This window comes from Bemisia tabaci, chromosome 2, assembly GCF_918797505.1.
Source record: "Bemisia tabaci chromosome 2, PGI_BMITA_v3".
In the NCBI taxonomy this organism is placed as follows: Eukaryota; Metazoa; Arthropoda; class Insecta; order Hemiptera; family Aleyrodidae; genus Bemisia; species Bemisia tabaci.
In genome coordinates, this window is record NC_092794.1 from 13,497,161 (window position 1) to 13,523,693 (window position 26,533).

The 26,533-nt window shown below is 40.5% G+C and overlaps 1 protein-coding gene and 1 long non-coding RNA gene across 2 annotated transcripts in view; both read right to left on the reverse strand.

The window, feature by feature from the left end:
• Nucleotides 1-5,097: 5,097 nt before the first annotated feature.
• Nucleotides 5,098-6,551, reverse strand: LOC140223937 (uncharacterized). Its single transcript, XR_011899203.1, has 2 exons — nucleotides 6,287-6,551; nucleotides 5,098-5,206 (listed from the first exon to the last, which is right to left on the reverse strand). It is a non-coding gene; the product is annotated as an uncharacterized lncRNA (long non-coding RNA).
• Nucleotides 6,552-14,065: 7,514 nt separating this feature from the next.
• LOC109033773 (uncharacterized) overlaps nucleotides 14,066-26,533 on the reverse strand; it is a 29,238-nt gene continuing 16,770 nt past the window's right edge. The window contains exons 6-14 of the mRNA XM_072296731.1: nucleotides 26,027-26,252; nucleotides 24,344-24,463; nucleotides 23,786-23,961; nucleotides 22,784-22,917; nucleotides 19,263-19,402; nucleotides 18,338-18,419; nucleotides 17,557-17,701; nucleotides 16,516-16,729; nucleotides 14,066-15,129 (exon numbers count right to left, since the gene is read on the reverse strand). Of these exons, the coding sequence (XP_072152832.1) occupies nucleotides 14,978-15,129; nucleotides 16,516-16,729; nucleotides 17,557-17,701; nucleotides 18,338-18,419; nucleotides 19,263-19,402; nucleotides 22,784-22,917; nucleotides 23,786-23,961; nucleotides 24,344-24,463; nucleotides 26,027-26,252 (1,389 nt within the window). The 3' untranslated portion in view covers nucleotides 14,066-14,977. The remainder of the gene's footprint in view (nucleotides 15,130-16,515; nucleotides 16,730-17,556; nucleotides 17,702-18,337; nucleotides 18,420-19,262; nucleotides 19,403-22,783; nucleotides 22,918-23,785; nucleotides 23,962-24,343; nucleotides 24,464-26,026; nucleotides 26,253-26,533) is intronic.

A 26,533-nucleotide genomic window follows, 5' to 3' on the forward strand; every position in this document is an offset into this window, starting at 1 on the left:
ATGGGGTGTGCTCGTTAGTGGTCGGGCCATAAGAATGAATGGGGAATATTGTGCGCCAGTGACGTCAGCGGCAATGAGTGCGCACTCTAACGACGGGGAGATGGTCGTCGGGGCGCTGTAACTCGTGAGCCCTGTGCACAAGGCTCTCTTGCCATGCCCGCGGCTCATGAGTTAGCATATTTTGGCGTTTAGCTCCTTTTGATTTAATGTCAAATCCCGCTTCTCAATTTTCTCAAAAGGAGCTATATCCACTTTAACATTGTTTCTTATGACCCAACTAACGAGCGCACCCCATCTTTCCACTTGCACATATCTCCTTTTAGCATAAATACGTCCAAGTGTATGCTAAACGTTACTAATTACGGATGCTAGGACTTAGTGAGTTTTTGGACTACCGCTCTCTTTTTGGGCCGTAGTATCTTGATTTATTTTGCGAGGAAAGCTCCGTACTTTTGAAGGATGCCTGTCATTCCTAATATGCTGGAGCGCCTTCAATTTCGTATGATACTGTGCAATACCTCTGGTGTGGAATAGTTGCTTCAAGCGCCGTGGTACGCTGCGGCGCAGCCAGCGCGAAACGCGCATTGGCACCTACAAACCTAACAGGGATACTTCACGCATTGCGCAATGCGTGAAGTATCCCTGTTAGGTTTGTAGGCGCCAGTGTGCCGCCGCGCGCCGCTCCGCTTTGTTTTCGGCTCTAATATTTAATCTCGTGGAGTCAACGTTTTTCAACTCATGACTTTGAAATGTTTGCACACTCTGTATCGGTTATTCTCATTTTAATTGATGAAAAAAAAATATGTAGTAAAGGAAATTATAATGTGCGTTTTGTAAATATTAAGGTGATTCCGTACAAAATTAAGGATTTACAAAGCGCACGAATTTCTACACAATTTCTCATAGCTTTTTATAGCCGATGGCGAAAGAGCAACAGTCAGGCGATAAAGTGTAAAGCCCGGCGATAGGAACTATAGCCCGGCTGTATAATTTTTTATCGCTTCGTGTAGCCCGGCCGTATGATTTTTTCCACTTTTTACAGCCAGCTATATGATTTTCTATCGCCTCCCTCAGTCGGCTATAAGAACTCCTATGGTATTTTGAAACGCAGCTCCTATCGCCAATTTTTACCAAGGTGATCACGGGCTATTTTGTGACCGTCTCGTCGACGGGAAAAGGCTGAGTGCCTTTCCTTCATGGAAAGAGAATAGGCATACTATCTACTTTACACTGGGCCTCATGGAAACCAGTGGCGATTCTTAAAAGTTGGCAACAGTATTTTTCTTCCATTCAAATGTATGTAAAACAATCGATTCTTGATGAGGCAGCTTGCCAGGCCTAAAATTGATATTTTTAATGGATTCAAATTGAGGACACCGGTGGAAACTCTTACGATTTTTCAAAATGGCAGCGACTCAGGACTGGAGGGGTTATGGCCATTGGCCAACCTTCTATAGTTATCATGCATCTGCGACAACCTTGCTATAGTAGAGATCCATGTTCACGGATAAAAAAGTGTCAGGGGTTATCCACTAAAATTGTGGTACTACCCAAATTTGTTGGATGATAAGGACATTTCCAATTAATTCTGGTAGTATCGCAACTCAAGTTAGGGTAGTATCGAAACATTTAGCTTAGTAGCCCAATTAATTGGGGTAATGCCACAATTAATTATGGTAATGCCACAATAAATTGGGGTAATACCACAATTAATTGGAAATGTCCATATCATCCAACAGCTCGGACATAACACCAACCTCTTTTTTCCGTGTTAGTAATACAATTATTCGAATGTAATTCTCAAATTGATTCTAAAAATGAGTCAATACATCCGACTATAAATAATGTAATTGGATTGGTTTTTACGGTGATACAAGCTACTTCAACCTCCCTTTGGATGACTTAAATAATTTGCATGCGATGTGCGCAACTTTTTTGGATCCTAATAGCTCCATGAGACCTATCACCTGGCAGAGCCAATTAGGAACGATCCCGCTATGCCAGTACCAGAGTACCTCCCAACCGTGACCTATCGGTCTCTTGCATTTACAGGTATCCCACGAGAGAACCTGAGATCAAGTTCTATCCTTTATTGCTGAACTTTCTAAGTTTGTTTTCAGTTTTAAACATCATATATAGACACATGCTGCTAGAACTAATGAGTCTTGGAATTCAATATACCTGTTGTGTTATTAAAATAATTACTAAATTCAAAGCCAGATTTTATCGGTGGATTTTTTTTCTTCCTTTTTTTTGGATAACACTGACGCGTCACGCTGAAATCATCCGTATGCACCGGGCATTTTTTTAGATCGTAAGATCTCCGTGACAGCCTAAATTGCATCGGCCAATCAGGAACGGATCCACCAGCGTCCATACTCTCACTAAAAAGGTACTCGAACCGTGCCCGGTCGAGGGAATAATTATGTAGCTATGCAAAGCACAAGAGGGGCCAGGGAGTGACGGTGCAAGGTTGCCAGGTCGTGCGATGAAATGTGGATATTTTCATGGGTTTAAAGGGGAAAAGTGCTGTTTCTGGCAACACTGTGGTGGTGGAAACCGAGACGAAGAGAAGCGCGAGGGCAAGGCACGGAATGGACCACGTAACACGGAAGATTAAGCGGCCGGCGAGCAGCGACCAGCGGGCTGAGGCAGAGGAAGGACGTGATGTTATTTATATTTGCCGGAAAATAATGCATGTTTCAAATCTGCCCGAGACGCATTCGAAAAATGATAAGCATCAGGTCAAAATATAAGCGTCCATCATGGCCGCCCGGGTGTCCAGTGCTTCTTCGGTGTACCTTTTCCCGACGCTTCATTGCGCGTGCCTCGGCTCTTTCTCAGTAGGAGCTTTCTCTATGCTGCGGGCTGATAGTTGAAATTGGTAGACAAAGCGATAGACAAAGATGACGAATAAGATATATAGAAGGATCCTATTGGTGGAAGCGGGTGCTTGCAATGGACAAAGGAGGCAGGCAATAGACTAACTAACGGCAACCCACGGGAGACCTTTTAGTTATTCCATCATTTTCTCTCCTTAGTCTATAAGAACAACCCATTTCAACCAATAGGATCGCTCCGTACTACTTATGTCGTCCTTGTCTATCGCTTTGTCTATCAATTTCAACAATCAGCTCGCTGCTGTGCGAAGGGAAAACACGCTTAACACTTCCGTTATCAAATTTTCAGAATAAATATGTTTGAAATTGCCAAATGATATCTAGATCCACTGACAAAAAAGTAACTGGATATGACATACCGTCCGTTCCGGGCTCAAAGGCCGAAACTTCCGGATGCTGGAGCCGTAGCTGCAGATTGCTCCGGGTGCTGCGCCCGGAAGTGTTGGTCTCTGAGCCCAGAACGCGGACGGAATGTCTATATAACCCGTAAGTACGGCTTCCACGGCCGGAGTTTTCATTTCAGTATCACTTTTCCTTTCACTCCAGGGAGGAAGGCTACAGCGATGTTAAATGGAATCCTTGGGATCAGCAGATTTCCAAAGAGAATAAAAGAATAATTTGCGACGTTGTAGTCAAAAGTACTCTTACTTGGACCCCTTTAAGCAGAAAGGGACCAAGCCTCATCAGCTTATGCAGTGGCGTAGGAAGGGGGGGGGGGGGCCAGGGGGGGCCTGGCCCCCCCAAAATTGGAAATAGTATCATCTGGCCCCCCCCCCCCCAGAAATTCTGGATGGTGCAAAAACACCATCTTTAACGGTAAGTCTCTGTCGCCGTGGCCCGTGAGAGGATGCCTCTGGCATGATTCTGGCATTCACTAAACATTTATTTCGCAATTTTCACACAAATGAGTGGTTAAAAGTGAGAAAATAAATGGAATAACCTGTTGAATGCAACAATTTCAAAGTATTTTAACCTTAAAATGCATAAAACTGGGTGAATTTTATGCAGAAATTGAAGGAAGATTAACGCCACAAGTGCCTCGAGATGCGCTCAAATAGAGTTAAAATTTCAAAAATTTTCCGGGGGAGGCCCCCCGGACCCCCCGCTGACCTGGGGGGTATTCCATACCCCCCAGACCCCCCGGTGGTGGGGGGCCAGGCCCCCCCCAGCAAAATGGCCTAGCTACGCCTATGACCCGCCCTTCCCGAATGAATATTTTCTACGCGTGACCCTTTCTTCACACCTCTGTTGATCTCTTGCCGTTGTATGTCAGCGAAATATCTCCAAAAAACCCGAATTTTTTACAAGATGTTTTCTCAGAGTTTCCTGATATTTTGAAAATTGAAGGGGGGGGGGTTGAGGCCAGCATTACGTAATTCAAAAGTGGCTACGTCTTAATATTATATTTGACAAAAAATAAAGCTGAATCCTGCCGTTGAATTCAGTGAGTGTACATTTATTCCGCTGAATCTAAAAATTATCCCTCGGAAAGTTTCAAGGTTATATATACTCCTTGGTTTTCGGTATTTGAAAAACAGTCCGTTTTCGGTATTTCAAAACAGTCTATCAGAGGGAACTAGACAACGTGAAATACAGTTAGGCTGATTTTACATGAAAAATGACGACTGCGACAATGAGCGGTGAGGGGCCGTCCATTAAATACGTAACGCTATAACGTCATGCTATGGAAGAACGACGCGCCGTATGAGCCCTCAGACGTTGCCTAATTTTCTTTGATGAAATACAATTCTTCAGGGCAATCCGTGAACATTATTCTTCAAATTTTTCGGAGAATATTAATCGCGAAAAGCTCTAAATTTTCCGACAATTCGCCGAGAAAATATTCATAACTCTCTTTAAAAATACAAGTTTTTGCCGAAGGAAATGTGACAACCCTCGAATGTTCATACGGCGTTCTTCCTTAGCACGGCAGTCTGGGGGGGGGGGGTGTCGAGGAGAGCGTTAAGCCATTTTTTTCACGTGTTAAAGGAAAGGTACCTACATCACCAAAGCGTCACAAGAGGGGAAAGGGGGGAGAGGTCAAAAATGCCCAAAAAAAGTGTGTTACGTAATTCTTGGACGGCCTTTGAGGAAGAATACTTCGACAGCTCACTTCAAAAATTGAAAAAAAATCGACAATGGTCTACCCATTCATAATTAATTCTATGGAGGCAGGAGAGAGTAAGGAAGACCTTACCGTGATGAAGGGATGATCTGTAAAGTCAGGAACAGCTCTGATGCTGAGTAAACATTTTCACTCTTCCAGCACCGCCTTGTCAAATGTCGCCGAGACCAGAAAATATTTACTGTAAAAGAAATAATTAAATGCCTTAAGAGATGAATCCAACTTAATATTATTGTAAATCGTTTAGTGTGGTTAGTTCGTTAGTTAATATATTTTAAGACATTCAGCGTCACAGGCTATTAACGTCTTTACGGAAAATTTGGAAAGTGGTTGTGTAATATTCCCAAGTAGCATACAGCAACGAAAATATCGAAATAACGTTGCTATTTAAGGCAATGAAACTGCAATTTTTTGCGGTTTAGCCGCCAATAATTTTTTGCTGCGAGTTAAAGGCGATTTTTTCTAAAGGGTCGTTCTTCATCAAAACACTGCGATCTTCCTGAAAAGGGCCTTTAGAGTCTGAGGTTTAAAAATTATTGAGGAAAATCAAAACAAATCTCAAATTAAAAAATTCAACAAATTACTGTATCATCCCATAAGATTGGAAAAGGAAAAATCAAAAGACCCCCTCCCCACCCCATCTTTCAAGCTTCATAAGTCAGAGGTTGTAGATGGTCACATCTAGTTTTAAATCGTTAAAGTATTTTGCGATTCAGACAATTGACGTATCAAATGAACATTAAGGGAGTACAGGTAAGAATATAAATTACTATCAAAACGATATCCCCAAATCAAATATCATAAAAGTATCACGAAAAAAGTTTGTCGATAACTCATTCAGTGACAAAACAGTAACGCCACCGATTGCGAAACTTTCAGGATTAAAGAAAAAATCTCGAGGAAATCAAAAGAAACAATCGCCCCTTCTTCAGTCAGGCGATTCTCTGCGTAAAAACATGTCTTTACTGAAAAGGAAAATTGAAGCATTAGGTGAAAAAAGGGCATTTCTTGGTTGCGATGTCTCAGGACCTGTGTTACCTAACACTTCAGCCACTATAACTAAAGGAAACGTAAGAAATTCATTAAAACTTTTATTAGATTACTTTTACAATTTTACAATGCTGAAAACTAAAAATTTTAGAAAATTCTCTCAGTAGTTTCCTCTCTAGTAGCAATGGAGATTCTAAAGTACCGCAACCGAGGAATACCCTTTCTGCACCCAACACGGGTCAATTTTTGATGATATGAGCAACCGACTTACCAAAAACACGGAGTGATTTACATACGAACAAACTGACTTCCAAAATGCCATTCTCGAACCAAATATCATTTTAGTATCAAGGAAAACGAGCAACCGAAAGCGCATTCAATGACGACGAATACGAGTGACATTTACTTTCAGCTCCAAAGAAACTCAACAAACTGTGAAATATTGGACAGAATAAGTAACGTTTCAAAAATTAAAACAGCGAGGATCTACCGAACTTGACAGAAAAATTAGTAAAATCAGAAGCCACTGTAGAGGTCTGAACCGTCACCTCCGATTTCACCCACCAGACTGCCTTAGACGTTTCACGTAACGTCTCCGATCAGTCCCTGGTAAGGAGGTGGTGGTTGCGGTGGGGGGGCAGGGGTGGCCAGATATGCCGAACATCCGCTCGACGGAATCCCTGTCTGGCCGTTTGGCGACCGGTCGGCGGCATCGGAGGAAATTCTCTTAAAGAGTATCGGATGAAAAGGAAATCGCCAGTGAAAGAGAGATAAGAGTCTGGGTGTTGACCAAGAGATGATGACAAAATACCCGTCGCGTTGGGGAAAAACTTGGAAAAGGAGGGGCGGGGCATAGTCACACCTCACCGAAACACGAATCTCAGTTGTCACGACGAACAACGCTGCCGTGCTAAGGCAAAACGTCGTATAAACCCTCAGCCGTTGCCAAATTTCCTTGGATAAATCAGAAGTTTTCGGGAAAATTCGTAGATATTTTTCCAATTTTTCAAAGAATTTCCTCGTAATTTTGTCGCCTTCCTGACATAAGGGTGTAACTACACTCTGTAATGAACCCTGTCTTCCATACATATCGATGCTTTTCCGGGATCATCTCAATGTGTAGTTACGCCCTTATGTCAGCCAACCGACGATTTTATATAAATAGTCTGAAAATGTTACGGAAAAATATTCAAATATTTGGCAAACTTCAAATGTTCGTACGGAGTCTTTCCTTAGCGCGGCAGAACGTAACGCCATTTGATGTTTACAAATTGAAGATGATAGTAGGTAGAGAGAAAAATCTATTTAAAATTTATTTCAATCTGCCGTATTACATTCAGAGTATGAAATCCCTTAAGGTAATTCGTCAAGCTCAAGTGACATGGTCGAACTGGCATGCGATTATCGCATCGATTGGGTCACAAATCTCGGCAAATTTTGAAATTTTGGCCAATGAAAGGACGATAGCCCGGCCTGTGCATGAGCCTGAAGAATCATTCGAAACCAAAAATTGGCAAAATTCAGAGAAATGAAAGCCGAATAGTGCTCGGAAAAAACCTCGCATTCGACACAGAAATCGATAGCTGAATCGAATGCGAGGTTTTCTCAAAACACTATTTTGCTTTCATTTCTCTGAATATTGCCATTTTTTGGGTTTTGAATGATTCTTTAGGCTCATGCACAGGCCGGGCTATCGTCCTTTTTTTGGCTAAATTGGACGTATTTCTGTCAAACGGAACTAAGCGCCATAGGGGTAGAAAGGTAGAGGGGGGGCTTGGATTGGCGTCGGGCGTCGGGCTCATACCGTCCTATACTCGCAATGCTTTTCCATGGCGCTTACAATTAGGTCCGTTTGACAGAACGCGCTATCCGGCATTCTAACTTCCTCAAAAGGAACTCAATTTGGCGCTTAGTTCCGTTTGACAGAAATACGTCCAATTCAAAATCTTCCGCGATTTTTGACCTAACCGATGTGATATATCGCATGCCAGTTCGACCACGTCACTTGAGCTTGACGAATCACCTTTAAAGTAATGCAACTTTACATCAACAACAGGTCGAGAATGAGTATGGGAATTATTTCCAATGTGACGAGGACCATTACCGGTGGCTGACAGAGAAGATGACAAGTTATGTGGGTAGAAATGCTGTATTGTGCACGACGGATCCAGGAAGTAACACTTACAAGTGCGCACCTCCTCCGGGCGTCCTGCCCACAATCGATTTTGGCGCTGGAGGTGAGTTCCTGACCCCCCCGTTCGTAGACATAGGCGAATCCAAGTGCCCCCCCCCCCCCGTTTTATCGAAAAAAAAAAGAGACAGAAAAGGAGAGGACAGAAAGGACCACTAGACAAGGTACGAATTGCAGCATTTTGATACATGTTTCATAACCAGAATTTCACGCAGAACACGATTCGTGCAACGAAAATTACTGAAACCAACTCCTAACGGAGAGATTTACATTTTTATTTCACATTGGTTACGAAGAATTTGAACTGCCCGCTCACAAGAAACTCAAAGCTCTACGTGAGTTAAATCGCGCACTACAACGGTTTCAGCAAGCTTCTCAATCGAGCAATGTTCATTTCCCACCATGTGTTGTTCAAACTATAAGCAATTTGCTATAGCTGAGCCAAAGCGTCAAGATTGAGGTTGCCAGATTTTTATATGACGGCAGAGACTGTCATGATAACGTTTAGCGAGCGATGTAAATCACGTAGAGCATTGAGTTTTCACGAGCGGATGGTTTGAATAAACGCATCAAGAATCATTAAATATCTTCGTAAGGAGCTAATTGTGGTAATTTTCGTTGCGTGCATCGTTTTACGTGAAATTTTGGTTACGAAACATGTATCAGAATGCTGAAATTCGTACCTTGTCTAGTGGTCCATTTTGGTAATTGGACCGAGTTTATCAGAAAGGAACCAGCCCACATCAGGTTGAAACTGAGAAAAACAGATTTGAGGTATTATCCTCCATAAGTCTCATTGTAGAAAATATATTCTAACCCCTCTTTCCACAACTTAATTTTTTTTCGACTTTGGGTTTTTGGTGGGAGAAAATATACACCTAGAGGGACTCAAATACATTCTTAACTCAATTTTTGCGACAATTTTGGTTGATTCCTTTCTGATAAACTCGGTCCAATTATTCATGACGAAATTGACTCAAACTATGTATCTATGGTGAAACTCCCAAACCATGTATCTCGATTTGCGATGTTGCAGACCTCCTGTCATACTTCATGTTTTGAGAAAAGCACTGCTCAACGTCATTTCTCAAAAAAGTCCGGAAATTTTCTTCTTTGTGCGATGTAGATTCTGAGAAAATTTCAAGGAATGATGTTGACTTTTCTTCCTTTAAAAAAATAAAATAGGAGCAGAACTTTTAAAAAATCGCAAACGAGATACGTGGTTTCGGAGTTTGATACTAGATGTATTAAAAAGTCGAATATTCTTTGGGGAGGCCGCCTGGACCCCTCTCTGCCCCCTCAATTCAAATGTCTGGATCCTCCTGCGGTTGGACAGGATTCAACTAATTCAATGTAGATGTAAAATTATTGCGTGAATCATTGAGTTGATCATTGAAACTGATAGACGATTCAATACCTTGGTAAAAATTGGCAGTAGCATCTGTGTTCCAAAATACCATAGACCTACAGCCGGCTGTAAGATTTCCAATAACTTCTATAGCCGGCAACACAATTTCGTATAGCCTTTTATAGCCTATGGCGATTAAGCAACAGCCTGGCGATAATGTGTATGCTAAACGTTACAAATTAAGGATGCTAGGACTTAGTGAGTTTTTGGACTACCGCTCTCTTTTTGGCCGCAGTATCATGATTTATTTTGCAAGGAAATCTCCGTACTTTTGAAGGATGCCTGCCATTCCGAATATATTAGAGCGCCTTCAATTTCGTATGATACTGTGCAATAACCTCTGGTGTGGAATAGTTGCTTCAAGCGCCGTGGTACGCTGCAGCCGCGGCGCGCGGCGGGCGGGCGGGCAGCAGCGCGAAACGCGCATTGGCGCCTACAAACCTAACAGGGATACTTCACGCATTGCGCAATGCGTGAAGTATCCCTGTTAGGTTTGTAGGCGCTAGTGCGCCGCCGCTCCGCTTTGTGTTAGGCTCTAATATTTAATCTCGTGGAGTCAGCGTTTTTCAATTCATGACTTTGAAATGTTTGCACACTCTGTATGTATTTTCATTTTAATTGATGAAAAAAAAATATGTATTATAGTAAAGGAAAATATAATGTGCGTTTGTTAATATTAAAATGATTCCGTGCGAACTTAAGGATTTACAAATCACACGAATTTCTACACAAGTTATGTCTCGCCTCGTAATATTCTTCTGTATTATTAAGTCCTCAAGAGCTTCTCAATTGTTCTTGACACACGAGAATTGATTGCAGACTTTCAAAGCTCTATTAGTTTCAGGTCAAAAAAGATGTGGAGGAAAAAATACAATAAATCAGAGAGTATAATTTGTACAAAATGCGATATATTTGAATGCATCAGTTCATTGAATCTTCATCAATTTAACGAATAAAATAAATAAATTACCTAAAACATAACAATGTTAATTTTTTCACAGTTCAAATGATCCTCGTAAATTGAACATCACACATTTTATTAGACTTAATGAAAAGAAGACTAACACTAAACTTTGAGTTATTTACAAACTAGGATTATTCGGCTTATGAGTAATAATTTAAACTATCGTTGGGATGAAAGTCCTGAAATGGAGGGATGCCGTTAAATCAATATCTTTTAAAAAACATATACACTTAATATTTTACGAGAAAAAAACACTATGAAACGTGGCCCGAACTGAATGTAAGAAGGTGGTAAATTGGCTCTGGATCCACACTATTTTACGGGGAAAACAATCCAAAAAGTTCAGAAATTTCAATTAGAGTAGAAAATGTGAAGCTCTAACGAGTACCAGTATAAGATCGAGGGGGTAGAGTGTTCAGCTCAGGCAGCTTGCATTGGAATGTTGAGTTGAGATCTCACCGAGGGATCTAAAACGCTCATCAGTAGATTACAGTCGGCAGTGAACCCAACTTATAGCGTCCCGCAAAGTCCAAAATTTATGACGGCGTTTTGATGCCGTAATGGATTTTGTGGGATGCTAAGTTGGGTTCATTGGCGGGTGTGATCTAATGATGAGGTCTAAAAAGACCCAAAATGATGCAGATCTCTCGGATTGACTTCAACTTAATATCCCAATGCAAACTGCCTGAGCTGAACATTCTCTCCCCTCAATCTTGTCCTGGTTCTCATTAGAGCTCAACAATTTTTACTTTAATTGACATTTTTGAAATGTTTGGCTTTGTTTACCCCGAAAAATGGTGTGAATCCAGTACCATTTTACCGCCTTCTTAATATTTTATCAGCTAGGTGTGCGACCTGAATAGCAGCTAAACTGGTGAGCCTAATAGAGTGCCTGTAAAATGGCGTTCCTCTCTAAAAGTAAGACAGATGGGAATTACGAAAAACTTCATTCAATTTCCAGAATTAAGTTGTTACATATTTTGGGGAAAAAGAAAAACAGTTGACTTATTGAATTAATATTTACCTAGGCGCACCCTGTAGCGTTCAAAATGTAGTATTTTACTACCCTACATGACTTGAGGATTCATCGTAAGTCAGAACGCACGATTGCTCTTCAGAGACTCAAACTAAACCGCGAGTTTACTCAAGAACAGTCGGCAAAAATCAACGAAGAACTGTGAACTAATAAAATATATCGATGTGAAATTGAAGAACACGTACCTCAAATCGCGACGTTGCAAATTCCTTGTAATATACTATGTTTTCGATAGAGAACCAAATAATATTATTTTTTGAAATTTTCATTGCATTTTTCTCATTTCATACGGATTATTTCTTAAATTTTTCAAGAAGTGATGTTCCTTTCCTTTTTATTTGAAAAACAAAAGCGGAGGAATCCAAACCTCGCCACCAGAGTACGTGTTTTTCAACTGTCACCATCAATACAGACTTTCAAATCATTAGGAGGAGAGAACACAGATAAGCAAAGGAACATGAATGGCAAGCATGGCAGCACTCTTCCTCCAATGAAATAAATAGTTCTACGGACTACGGATAAAAACCTTTTGGTGGATACCAGATCACCTGGCTATGGATGCTTCCAAAGGGAAATCAAAAAGTCAGTACTACTTGTAGATTCCGCCATCTACTATTCATCATAGTGGAGCTTCCGGATGTATGGTTGTCACTACCAAGAGTACTGTTCACTAGGTTTCTCAGGGAACATTCACAGCCAGAAATTCTACTTCCCTCCACCAGGTTTTTCCCCAAATTGTGCCATATTACCCCAGATTGATGGATTACTGATGGTTTCCGCTCTTAAACAGAGACAAAGAGACCCTCTACTGATCTCTTGGCGACAGGTGGAGGCTTTTACTTTCGGGGATTCAACACTTCCTCATGGAAAATTGCAAGGAAGTAACAGTCATCTTACCTACTAGGTGAAAGATGAGCTTCGGGTGGCGTAATGAGTCAAGGTTTCCCAAACTTCGGTTTGTCAGCAAAATTATATTTTCAGCACGTTGTTGACTATCCGCCTAGTAGGCAAGTCAAAGTTGAATGTTGGAATCCCGGAGGTAAAAGCTTCCACCATTGTCAAAGTGCCAGTGAAGGGTCTCTTTGTTTCTGTCTCAAAAGGATGTTGCAAAGTAGAGAAACCATAGAATGAGATATAACTAGGTAAATGGCCATGGTGACGTCATGCTGGATATCGGACTGAATTTTTTCTTATAGCAGAGGGAAAAGACAGTTGTAATTACATTTTCTCTTATAGAGAAATGCGCTGTTTGGCACTTAGCAAGTCAAAATATGTCTGTAAGCAAGAAAATTTAATTAAATGCGTCTATTCTCTCAAATATGAGATATCTCTGTCGGATAACACCCGTCCATCGTACAAAACTTTGTCACCATGACCATGGCAAGAATCCAGTCGGAAAATTGAACCGGATTTCCCAAATGGTGGTGAGACAGGAATTTCCGGTTTACTGGACCGGAGCTAGACAATGACCTATCTCGATCTTAAATATTGCAGTATAGGTCAAACACTTGTCTTCCTATAATTTAAAAACTTTTCTTGAAGTCTCGCCTCGCTTTTTTCGTTTTTTTTTTCTTGTATGATTTAATTCCGTTAAGTTGCTCAGTTAGTGTCAGTGAATTTATCACTTTTGGCACGTTTTTCCTCTAATTCTCTGATCATAAATTCGTGTAAAGTGTGTACAACAGCCAACTTTTTAATGTAAAATTGCATATAATAGGGGGAGCACCTTCTATTTAATTTACTCATACATTTCTTTGGTTCTATTTTACAGATATATTCAGCATCTCATAAAATAGGTACCCAGCTAAAATTTGTCACGGATTACGTGATTGCTAAAAGATCTACTTACACGAGTATCGAATAGCATTTGAATTTATCGAATTTGACAGATTTCAAAACACCATCTATCAATTAATGCTTTTCACTTTTGCCGAACATCTGTTAGGACTCAGACTGAGCAAAAATCCACAAAAGAAATCAATTCTATTCCACCAAAATTACTGAATGGGAATGAAAACAACTTCCTTTATCCTAAACTTAGGTGGGAAACCAACTTAGCAATCAAGTTCCGGTCTGTGACATTATAAAGGGATTCGCAAGAACTAGCTTTACATTCATTCACAGAAAAGTACTGTGATGGAGAATTTGAAAACGGTAGATTTCCAATTCGTAATTATTTCCGTATCATCTGAGACGAAAACAGATAAAAATAATGTTTGTGGGAAAGGTCTGATATGCGTTCGTCTAAAGTTGATACAACTACAAAAAGTGAGTTCAAACATTCGTTCTGAATCACAAGTAGACAATCACGAAATAAAACGTCATCCTATAAGATTTGCCCAATAAGTACCTTTCCGTGAACAAAGTGAAATAGCACTTTGAAATCTTTGAGATAATGAATAGTCTTTAAGCGAATCCCTTTTTGAAAACAAGGCGGAAGAATCTTATAACTACAATGAGCGGCAGCTTTAATTTTAGAAAATACTTACGTGTAAACTTTGTGTCTACTTACAAATTCTACTAGTGAATATTTACATGTTTACTATGAAGATTACGCATGGGCACCACTTCAAGCAGAAACCCATTCTCATCCAAGCGTTGATGGCCGAGCACTAGATCGACACATATCAATTCTTGCCTCAAAATCTCAAACTATATCATCTAATTAAAACATAATGAGGAATAATAACCCAAAGGAACTGCTAGTAGACCATAACTTTTATCACAGCAAACACCCACGAACATAACCTTGGTCCGAACTTCCAATTCAACTACTTCACGCATGTCAATCAGACAAAAATAGGAATAGATTACATCTTACCTCTAAAAAGTACATAAATTCGATAGAAATTAGACATTTTTCGTTCCTCGTGACATTTTCTAAACGACAGAGGAGGCAAATATTCGTCAGCCTTGACCGAGTGCTAGTTCTCTGAGACGTGTCTCTTCATAGTAAACAAGTACTTACAAAAAAAAAGGAAGAAATAGAGACTTAATTAAAATCACTTTGGTATGAAGTAAGGACAACGAGATTTGAATTATTTAGGAAAATCACTTTTAGTGCAGGTCATCCCGGTTCAAGATTAACTTGACTGTCCGTGCATCTTTTGTGGGATTTAGAGCATACCTGTCGTGTAAACACGGTGAACCTAAAGTCTCAAAAAGACTCGGGATCTAGATGATATTCTTCTAAAAGAAACAGAACATTTGATTTGAAAACAATTGTCCCACTGCTGTGCAGGGACAATTGCGCACCAAAGAGCAAATCCAACTTTTGACACGGAGAGTTGGATACCAAGCGGTGACGATGAGGCAAAAAAGATGATGGCTACGAATAAACTTTTCCTAAAGAGAGACTAAGCATTAGGAGAGAACCTTCCGCGGAACCATCCACTTTTTCGTGTAGTAATAGGACAGTGTGCTGAGATAGACAAGGATGAGCATAGCGCAAGTTACACCCAGCGCCATTACGGAAGTTTTCGTTGGACACGGCTCGACGATCGTCACGGTCTCGTCTGGAATGATAATGATAACGAGATTATGACAAATAAATAAATAGACGCTCAAATAATAAGATATTAAATAAGCCGAAATAAAGAATAATGGATTCTTTCTAAGAAAACATTTGATTGACAAATTTTAGTGTAGTTTCCATCATTGATAAAAATATAGGAGGGTATGGATTCGATCGACAAGAATCGATCGAAAAATAGAAACTTGAATTAATCGACGTGATTCGACAACGATTCTATCGACAAACCTTTGATCGATTAGAAAATCCAAGAGCCGGTAGACAAAACCGTAAATCGATCGGCTTCGATTCATTTCATTCAACTTCTTTTTAATGTACCCAAAAATAAATTAAATATCATCCAAGTTTCTGAATCGTTACAATGAGGATACATGTTCTCTCTTTAATTATAGTAATAACTGGAGCAGAAAGTCAAGAATGATTACACGCAGTCCTACAGTATTCATTCAACCTTGTTGCCGCTAATATGCGTTTCACGCCCACTGACCGACTGCACTGCGTTTGGTGCAATGCGTGAAGTATTCATGCAGTCTTGTAGGCGCTAATGTGGGCTTTACGCCGACCGCGCTAGTTGGCGCAATGCGTGAAGTATGCTTACAGTGTTGCAGGCGCTAATACACGTTCATCGCCGCGCCCGCCGCACTGTGTTTGGCGCGATTATTCGAACTCGCGTTAGAATAATCGCAGCATTGAATTTTTTAGGCTCAAAAGCTAAGAGGCATGCTGTGTTTCGACGCCGTATGATCATTCCCACGTTGCCTCATTTCTCCCGATTAAATATTTTTCCGAGAAAAGTTAAGAAAGTTCTTTATACCCACGTACTTTTTTAAATAGTTTCACATCATTTATCATCCAAGACATCGATGACTTTTCAACAAACTAACCTAAACTAGCGTTGACACAAAAATGCGTTTATTTTCTAACTGTTTCCTATCTTGCTAAACTTCTACCTTAAATTAACTTCATTTTAAATTCGCGCATTCCTGTAGCAGATATTAAGGTTTCTATTTGCGCAATCCATGTGCCTTTTCCACGCAATTCTCATATATTTTCTTGGACCATTCGCGCAATCCTGGATTATCGATCAACAAACGTATCATGAATATATTTCCTCCAATTTTTCGGATAATTTTCTTCTCGATTTCAACCATTGTCTGTGAAAATTTCAGGGAAAAATATTCATAAATTTCTCCATCAATAAACATTCCAGTAAAGGAAATTTAGCAACTCTCGAATTTTCATACGGCGTATTTCCTTAGCCCGACGGTACTGCTCTCTTCCCTATCACGGTAGGAATATCCTCCTCGCTGCAGAAGAGTGGCAAATAGGGAAGCTTTGTCGTAGCTTTGAAGAGTACAGTGTGGCTTACCTTTGGAGAAGTCGGAGAAGACTGCCTCGTTATTTTTAAGGAACTGGGATTGTTTGTCGTCGCCGAAGTCGAGAACGAGGATCTCCTGGCTGAGAGTCATGTCGTCGGCCGACTCGGTGTCGTTGCCGCCGCTGCTCCCGTCCCCGGATCCGGATATCGACCTTCGCCTTCTCCCCCAAGATTCCACAGACTCTCGGCCCCATTCGCAGACGGCCTGTAATCATTAGTCATTTGAAAATTCAATCACTCATTTTTTACATGAAGGAAAACATAATATAAAAACTACATCCTACTATACAGCTGGGACTTAGCAATTTTTAGAGACCCCAGATGAGCTCCTGGATTCGACAAAAATTAATAAGTGACCATCCGCAGGATAGGGGAGTTTTGCTGGATTTCAACGCCGGCAGATAAATCCCCGGATCTCCGAATTTGTTGCCCAGACATCTATTGTCAGATTTCCTTCACCGCACCCTGGCGCACAATGGATCGAGTCTATCGGGGAGGTCGGACAAAGTTTGAAAACTTTAAAAGCTCATAACTCCGTTTATACAAAACTTTGAGGTTTTAAAAGTTGTTCCATTGGTTCCCTCGTAAAACTTTTCACAATAAGCACCCCTATAATTTAATAAGTGACGAATTTACCATCAACGTTTGAAATTTTAGCCAAAAATCTCATGTCCGACCCCACCTAGTAGCTCGTTCCACCGTGTGGCGTTGGTATAAAAATACCTACAATTATCCAAAGTCGGTTGGTTTCAATTCATGCTAGAACACATCAGCAAAAGTAAATCATGAATTTTACTGATATCAACTACTGTATTAAGCGGTAAACCGATCATTTTTACCTCGAAGAAAGGAAGTGCGTATGAGCTTACGGCAACAAATAAAAAGTGCTCGTAACTTCATTTCGGAACAGGTCATGTTCTAATAAACGTATAATACAATTTAAAAAAATGCAGTTGATTTAATTGCTGCACTATCAAATAATACAATTAGTTCAGGGATGCAGTAAAAGTAACAGAAATAGCTAAAACTCACCGGCTCACAGGGTCCGAGGCAGTATTTGACGTTGCATTGGAAAATCACCCCATATGACTCGGTAAACCTGAAAGCTTCGTAAATCGATTGCATCGCATTTCCGTCTGGAGTGAAAGCAGGGAAGATACTTGGGTCAACCGGGCAACTGGAAAGGTACAATTCAAAAACTTTCGTCAAAGATCCATTGATACACACTTGAGCACCATTATTACATAAATATGATCGTATTTACTTCACTCACTGAGTTCCCGTGTCATATTTACAGTCTTACACTGTGACACGTCACAGATAGGACAAATTATCGATGAATTACAAATTTTGTACGGCCATTAAAATAAAAACTGTAAGTAAGGGCTGTGAGCGTGATCCTACCAAAAGCGCTTTGTTAAAGCTGCTGAAACTACAAATATAAAATGTTCATAAAAGTACGTCAATTTAGAGGTAAAATGATATGAAAGATAAAAATGATGATAGAGATGTCTGTCCAGTATAAACGAAGAAGTAAGGGTACTCTGTCATTCTGGATCCTCGCAATACTGCCCGCCGCGACGCCGCGCCGCGGGCCGCGGGTGACGCGATGAGTGTCTGGAGAATTAAAACGCCTTTAAATCCGTGTGTATGCAAGGAAGACATCCGCGAGGCTCGAATAGTTGCATCCAGGCGTTATAATGAAATTCGTTTGTGCTCATGGCAATCGATTAATATACAATGCTTGTAACACGTCTTTATATGAATTACAGGAACTTAATTTATTTATCAAAAGTATAAAAAACTGAATTACCCCTCCTCATCGATGATTTGGAAAGTGCTTTTTGAATCTTTAGCCATTGCAACGCAACTCCTCGCAAATATTCCGTATGGAGCTGGAACAGAAAGATGAGAGTTGATTGTGGTTCGATTAAAAAAAATATTTCTCTGGTTCTTATCAGGATTATTTGGAAGAAATGACGATCTTCAAGCAACCGATCACAGCGATCGTGGACCATTAAAAATGAGAAAAAAAAAAGAAGTATCACAATCATTTAAATTAGGATCATTTGATTAAAAACAAGTATTTTAACCGCATAGAAACACAAAGTTAAAGGTTGTTTCACTCTCATTTTTGCCTTAAAAATACTCTTTAGAAGATAAAAATTTCGGAGAGAGGTTTACCTTCTTCGTTTCTTCATATGAGCCACGCTACATTTTAGCTTTATCTTTAAGATGAATTTCGTTCAAAAAACATCTTAAAGGCATCTTGTAGATGATTTGAGCCGCCAAAACGAATCAAGACGATTTTAAGTAATGAAATGTTTACTGGGGGATATGGTGGGATCCTGTTGGTGGAAGCGGGTGGTGGCAATGGACAAAGAAGGTAGGTAATGGACTACCTAACGGAAATCCACAAAAAACCCGATAGTTGGTCCATCATATTCTCCCTTCGTCTATATAGGAACCACCCATTTCAACCTATAGAATTGCTTCACATCCGACTTATCAGTAAAATCCTAGAGCTGATTTAGAGATATACGGTACTTTTTTTGGTCTTGAGCAATCTTTTAAACATCTCGTTGATGAGTATTCAAACTGAGTGATTCCATCCTCTTCAATAGACATTTCCTTTGCCTATCGCTTTGTCTATAATTTCAATAATCAATCCGCTGAAATTGCTCGTTGCTCTGCGTATTAAATATTCATGGATAAAGATTTCAGAGATTTATACTCACTGTCTTCGGGGATCTCAATTCGGAAGGTGAGTTTGTCACCAATCCTGACAGTCTCGACTTCCCGATTCCTTGCGTCCAAGATGCGTATCCTTGGAGGTGGAGCTTCCGGAGCGGATGTGATACTTATCATTTCTGGATCCCTGTGAAAAAGAAAAACAAATACTTAACGTTTTCATTCAGCCCAGGTTTTATGCCCAAATGATAAATCTCTAAAATGTGTGATCTGAAAAAAAAGTTACAAGAGAAAAACAAACTGACGGACGTACAATCTTGTCTTCAGCTGTGGTATTTCTGATTGAAAATTTAAAAGGGGAGAGAACTGATACGAAGATTGTATTAAAATTCCGCGCCTTTATGTTCCGTCTTCAGTTGTTATCAAAGTGGGCCAAAAAAGTCGTGCAGGAATAGTTATCTAATCGAGGACTCATACTCATGATAAGGTATGATATCAAACTCCACCTGAAGGTTTTGAAGCAGCCGAGTTCTGCTTTTCATACATTAGCCTGCATAGAGTACAATAGAGTCGCTAAGCACGTACTGCAGTGCCAATAGTCATTTTTGAAGCTATGTTTTTCCAGTGCTTCTACGACTAACGTCAGGAAATGTGCGAGGCCGTATGACGTGGGATCCGGCTCCAGACTTCGCTCAGAAAATTTAGGCATAACATTTAATTCATAAAAACCGAGAGTTTCAGACATTTTTGAACTTTTCATGACTTTTGTCAACATAATTTGTCAAAATTTGCGAAAATAACTATATTGATTTAAATTAATAAACCGCGAAAACTAATCGCGCCTCGCAATTCTTCCATAAGCCGCCGTATTAAAAAATTCCGTTTCGTTCCCACTTTTGGTTCTTGCTTTCAGCGAACAGGAGGCTAGAAATCCTCCGGTAAAGGATTGACCTCGTTCGACCGACGTTCCAGTATATAGCGCCTCTACTGTACTCTATAGCAACCCGGTGACAGTGAGGCAGACATTGACGTCATGTATCTGTTTATAGTGGAGCCATCGAATTGTGATCTACATCAGATGACATGTCCACTAAATCATTCAATTCAAGAGGGCGCTTCCACTCAACCTAAAAAGAGGGTTTCATAGCATCCAATCGGAGAAAGACATGACTGGGCTTTTCGATGACGGAAGTTGAAGGGTACGCGCGCGGCGCGGCGGTCGAGTGATTAAAACCCGCCTCCGAAAGCAAGTGAAGTTGCAAAGATTAGCCCTTGCTTTTGCTTGGACCATACGGCCCCTCCCCGGTCCAGCCGGGCAAAACGGAATGCAGGCAATCTCCAGAGATCCGTGTAGCGATAGGCGGGATGCGGGCTGCGGCAGCGTCCGCAACGGAACAGATGATCGCCGAGATAGCGCGAGTCGGACTGCCATGCTAAGGAAAAACGCCGTATGAGCCCTCAGACGTTGCCAAGTTTCCTCCAATAAAAACCGAATTTACTGGGAAAATTCTGAAAATTATTTTCCAAAAATTTCAGACAATTTTGTACGCAATTCAATCTAAAATATCTGGAAAATTTCGAGGAAAAATATGCATGAATGTTGTCAAAAATACATGTTTTATCATAGGAAGTTTGGCAACTCTCGAATGTGCATATGGTGTTCTTCCTTAGCACGGCAGCGGAGGTTGGAGCGCGGGAAAACGTGTCGCTGGGGCCGTATTCATATGAAGGGGCGTCTTCCGCGGCCCAACCCCAAAGGGCACTTAGCGGCCGCCGAGGATAGCGTTTGTTATTGCCCGGGATCGCCATCGTCGGTAAATCAATTGAAGCCGGCTCCGAAGTCGCGCTAACGGGAGTTGGAGAGGTGCGGGCTGCCATTGCTTCCATTCGCATCCGCACCCGAAGCAATGACTCACCGCTTCCTTCATAATCAGAGCCGACGCTCACACTTGAGGCCTAACCTTAAAAAAATAAATAAATAATAATAATAATAATAAAACGCGCCAATTCCGTGCTCTCCGGCCCCCGTTGTCGAGTCTTCATTCGGACGCGTCTCTGCGAAAGATGATGTATATATGGACCGAGTTTATCAGAAAGGAACCAACCCACATTTTCGGAAAAATTGAGTTAAGAATGTTTTTGAGTTTCACCAACTGTATTTTCTCGCAAACTGTAAACGTTGCAATTAAGATACATGTTCACCCTTTAATTTTGGTAAAAACCGAGTAGATACCGTCAAAAGAAATGACGCATGGTCCTAGTTTTGCGGCGATTTTAGCGTCGCGCAAGGGGAAGGAGCGCGGTCGAGTGTCGAGTCATCTTCACAGTTCGATGTGCCTTCCTTCCAATCCAAATAGCGGCAATATGCCTATACACAAGGTCGAATAGTTGTCGCAAATAGTTTCCGCCTCGCGTTGCATTTGAAGCAATGCGAGAGGTATTCATCCAGTCTTGTAGGCGCTGATATGCGTCCGAGCCAACCGCACCGTTTGGCACAATGCGGGAAGTATTTCTTCAGTCTTGCAGGCGCTGATATGAGTGTGACGGACGGCCGGCCGCACTGTGTGTAGCGCGGTTATTCGAATTTGCGTTAGCATAATCCCGGCATTGAATAATGCGGCTTAAAAGGCCCCTGATGTGTTTCGACGCCCTATGAGCATTCCAACGTTGCCTCGTTTCTCCCGATAAAATATATTTTTTCCGAGAAACGTTAGGAAAGCTCTTTATGTTCGCTTTTTTAGATTGAACGGACCTTTAAACAAGGTACAAATTTAAGCACTCTGATACATGTGTCTCGACCAAAATTTCCCGTAGAACACGATTCTTGCATTAAAAACTACTGAAATCAACTTCTAGCTAAGATATTGACGTTTTTTATTGCACACTGGTTACGGGAACTTTAAATTGGCCGATCAAAAGAAAAACAATACCCTAAGGGAGTCAAATTGCGTTTTACAACGGCTTCAGCAGACTACTGAATCGAGCATGGTTTCTTTTCGATACTGTCTTGTTCAAAATGTGTACATACAGCTTGCTATAATAGCTGAGCGTCAAGATTGAGGTTGCTATATTTTCATATTACTGAGACTGTCATAGTGACATCTGGCGTGCAAATTAACCCGAGTGCCAAGTGAATTGTTTTTTCCTCTATGAGCGGAAAGGTTGAATTCATTCTTAAAAAACCTTATTGCCGTGGTTAAAATTTAATCTAGACTTTTTAACATTTCGATCCCTCAACGTCGAGCGATCAAAATTCTCGGTGCTTCTTGGCGTTTCACTTTCAACCCACTCATGTGCCCCCATGGGACTGTTTTGACATAGGTAGGGAAAGTAGACTTTGAGTAGAATTTAGTGACTACGTCACTTGATGTAATGAATGGCGCCACCCTTAAAAAGCGCGGCAAAACGATAAGTATCAATACACCATATCATCGGATGTATCGTATATCGAATAACATAGTCACTAAATCAGTCTATGACGACACTGTCTATGTGCAGTGCACTGATTGTCTTTCATTCTGATGTTCCCCTTGTGTAAAGTAAGAGAGATCAGGAGGATTCAAGTTACCTGATTGGCATCATTCCAAAGGTGATGTTCTTCGGTGACATGTCATACGTGCACTTGACTTTGTAAATTTTGTCCGCTTTGGTCATGACAACACTGTGATGCTGCAGGACAACAGTATTTGAGAACACCCCCGTCTGAAAAAATGAGGCATTTTCAGAATGTTTCGTTACGAAAGCATATCTAAACGTACAATTTTCTGATGTAACTTGCTGATTTGGTAAAACAAGGGATTAATCTCAGGATCGAACCTTGATAAAATTATTAATTATAAGTCAGTGGAGTGGAATAATTTATGATTCCTCCTTCCTTTTGAAAACATCATGGAGGAACTGGTCCTGATCAATATTGGCAAGAAGATGAATTTTTTTACCACGTTAAAAAAAACTGGGTACTCTGTAGTTACGATTACTAAAACTTATGTCTCTAAAAGTTCTGTCAAAAGAACCAAAAAGAGTGATTTTTGACGTAACGCTGGTTTTTTTCAAAATGATTTCTTCTACTAGATTGTGCTCAACTCTTCTGAAGCCAATAGTGTTCCAGAATAAAAGCAACAAGTTAGATGCATTGTGTACTTTGTATATTCCTGGAAGATAACTCATGTTAAAAAAGCACGCCATCAGCATCATTTCAGCCAGCCGAAATTTTTTTAAGTTGACAACTTTGGTCTTCGCTAGTTTTTAAAGTCATGTTGAACAATGGATATAAATCAAAATAGGCTACGACCTTGCCTATAATTAATTATTTACACTGAATTTAAATTTAGAAAATACAGTGCTTTCTTTCGAAAAGAGCTGATGGTTTCTGCTGACAACAAATTAGGGGAGCTCAAACCGCCCAAAGACTCGAAAAATGCCGCAAGGTCAAAATTGACCTGAATTTCTCAGAGGGAAAGTCACATTACAAATAAGAGGGAGATGGTCCCCCTCAGGGCCCAGGCCCACCCTACAAGATATCCCTGCGGCATGTGCCCTATATTTTTCTGGATATATTTCGCCTACTTACCACTGACTGTGTATTACAATCTTGTCCGCTCATCGTAAGGTCCAATCGGAAAAGATCACTATTTAGGACGTCGATATTGCAAGTTTCTGATCGTCCTAATGCGTATATTCTCCCATTGAATGGCTTATTCGTTCGTACTTGCACTGCTATTCTTGTGTCTTTGCAATGAACAGAAACTGAAAATTAAGTAAATGCAGGATTTATGAGAACATAATTCACCCATTTGAAGTTTATGGTATGGTGCATACTTGCATGGCATGCACGGAAAAATGATATTAAATCATTTTCTTCAATTACGAGTATGAAAAACTACTATCTTTGGAGAAAAGTTCTTATTGCTGTTTTTTTCCAAATAAAGTTTTATTCTACTCAGAAAAATGTAGAATTGCCATATATTACATGACATGTTTGTTTGAATCAACAAAACATTGTTGGACTTAAAAAAATAAGAAATAAATTCCACAACATCGTACTATTGCGAGCTCATGAAAGAAAATGATAAAACAATAAAATTAAATAAAACTTGAAAGAAAGTAACACGAAAATTAGAAAATTTACCGTCATAGCATGTGCCAGTTTTATCGCAGTTGATGTCTGTCCGGGTCAGATTACTCAGCGTTGGGTCGTCTGTAGTTTCAAATACTACTGGTATCGTTTCATGGGCAGCACCTAACGATTCTGCAACAAGCAACACAGTTTGAATGAGCTTAATCAAACAACTTAAATTAATGCCCCTTAGGATTTGCACGTAATCTAATTCTGACAATGAGTTGATGCTCGCTTTTTCATACAAGGTGTTACTGCACCTGGAGCAGGAGAAAAGACCAAAATAGAGATCACCAGTTTTAAGCGATTCAATTCGTAAGCATGATCGCTTCTTCCAATCAATCTACAACAACATATGTAGATGTATGGTTCACCCGTTTGATCCAAGTAAAAATATAGACCTTTCGCATATTTCAAATGGTCCGTTTCTGTAGGGACAGATACTTCTAGACCACGGAGCTCTCCAAATGAAGAGATCTATAAAATCCGAGCTCATTCCAAGCTTATCTGATTTAACTGTTGTGTAATTATTAATAATTAAACAATTGTATTACCAGTTCAAACTTTTACACGTCGATTGATCGCAGAACTCGATTGTATCGATTGATCGAGGCAGTGGCGGGATAATTCAAACGTCTCACTTCAATATTTCAGATTCGAAAATACAAAGAAATATAAAGAAACATCTACTACAGATGACATACATGTAAAGATCATCCTTATCGGTCCAGCAATTCGTCAGAAATAGTGCTTCCAAGATTTTACTTGTAGCTGTATAATATAGATAGCCTAATCTGCTAAAATACTCGTCTTTAAATGGTAAATGCCGTCAGATGACGTCACAAGGCAGCAAATTTTCTCCTTCTTAAATCCACTGTCCAACAATTTTTCATTTCAGAAAAAAAGTATGGAAAATACCGCAAACTCATTTCACTAAGCACTCTCAGATAAAATAATACATTTTTGTGTGCAAATGGAGATGTTGCATGTGTGAGGAATTTGCGATTTGACTATTGATATTTATGTAAAAGTTTGCGAGAAACACGATGGTGCCACTGATTTTCTCTGAAATCATCTCCCAAGCTCAAAAAAAGCTCTCAAGTTGAGGCCAAAATGGAGGGGATATCCCACGCTATCCTGAGAGTCCACCTTCTTCTACATCAAGACAGGCTCTCCATGCAAAGATAGGAAGCAAATACATTAGCAGGGTTGCCGTGTTTTCAGTTTTAGATTCCCCAAATTAAGTGGCAGCCCTGTCAATGTTATTGCTCCCTATCTTATCATGGAGAGTTTGTCTTGATGTAGAGGTGGACTCTCAGGATAGCGTGGGATATCCCCTCCATTTTGGCGTCAACCTGAGAGCTTTTTTTAAGCTTGGGAGTTGATTTCAGAAAAAACTAGTGACATCATTGTGTTTCTCGCGAACTTTTACACAAAAATCAACAATCAAATCGCAAATTCCTCACACATGCAACATCTCCATCCTCTATTTTAGTTAGTTATTAGGTACACACTTTCACAGTAGTTCTCGAAATATATGTAAGACCCGACCCTCTGTCCGTCATCGATCAAGGGTCGTTCGGCGTTGAAAAAAAGTATGAGACATACCGCAAACTCATTTCACTAAGCACTCTCAGATAAAATAATACATTTTTGTGTGCAAATCTCTATTTTAGTTAGTTATTAGGCACTCACTTTCACAGTAGTTTTCGAAATAAGATCCGACCCTCTGTCCGTCGTCGATCAAGGGTCGCTCGGCGTTGAGGAAAGTCGAGGGGCCGTCGGGCAAAGTCTTGTGGTCCAGATGGAAGAGCTGACAGTTGTAGGACGTGCCGACGGGAGCGCCTTTGTACAGGAACGACCGGCACAGGAATTCGTTTTCGATTTCGCAGGCCAACCGACAGGCGGCCTCGCTCGTTACCTGAAAAAAGATTTATTCCTTCTCAGTTCGCCCGTTACACGGCTTCGCTTAAATTGAACCGTTATCCTTCCGATGAACCCCGTATCAAGAGCGCGGCTGAATTTTTCTTCGCGTCACAAATTGACACGATCCATAATTTTTTCCTACAGGTCGATAGCACAATCGATCATTGATGACATCTTGAGAGCTTTCATTTGGAGACGTGAAAATATGAAATTTCTGACTCTATACAATGATAATACAGAGTGTTCCATCTAACACTGTTTTCCTCGATTTATACA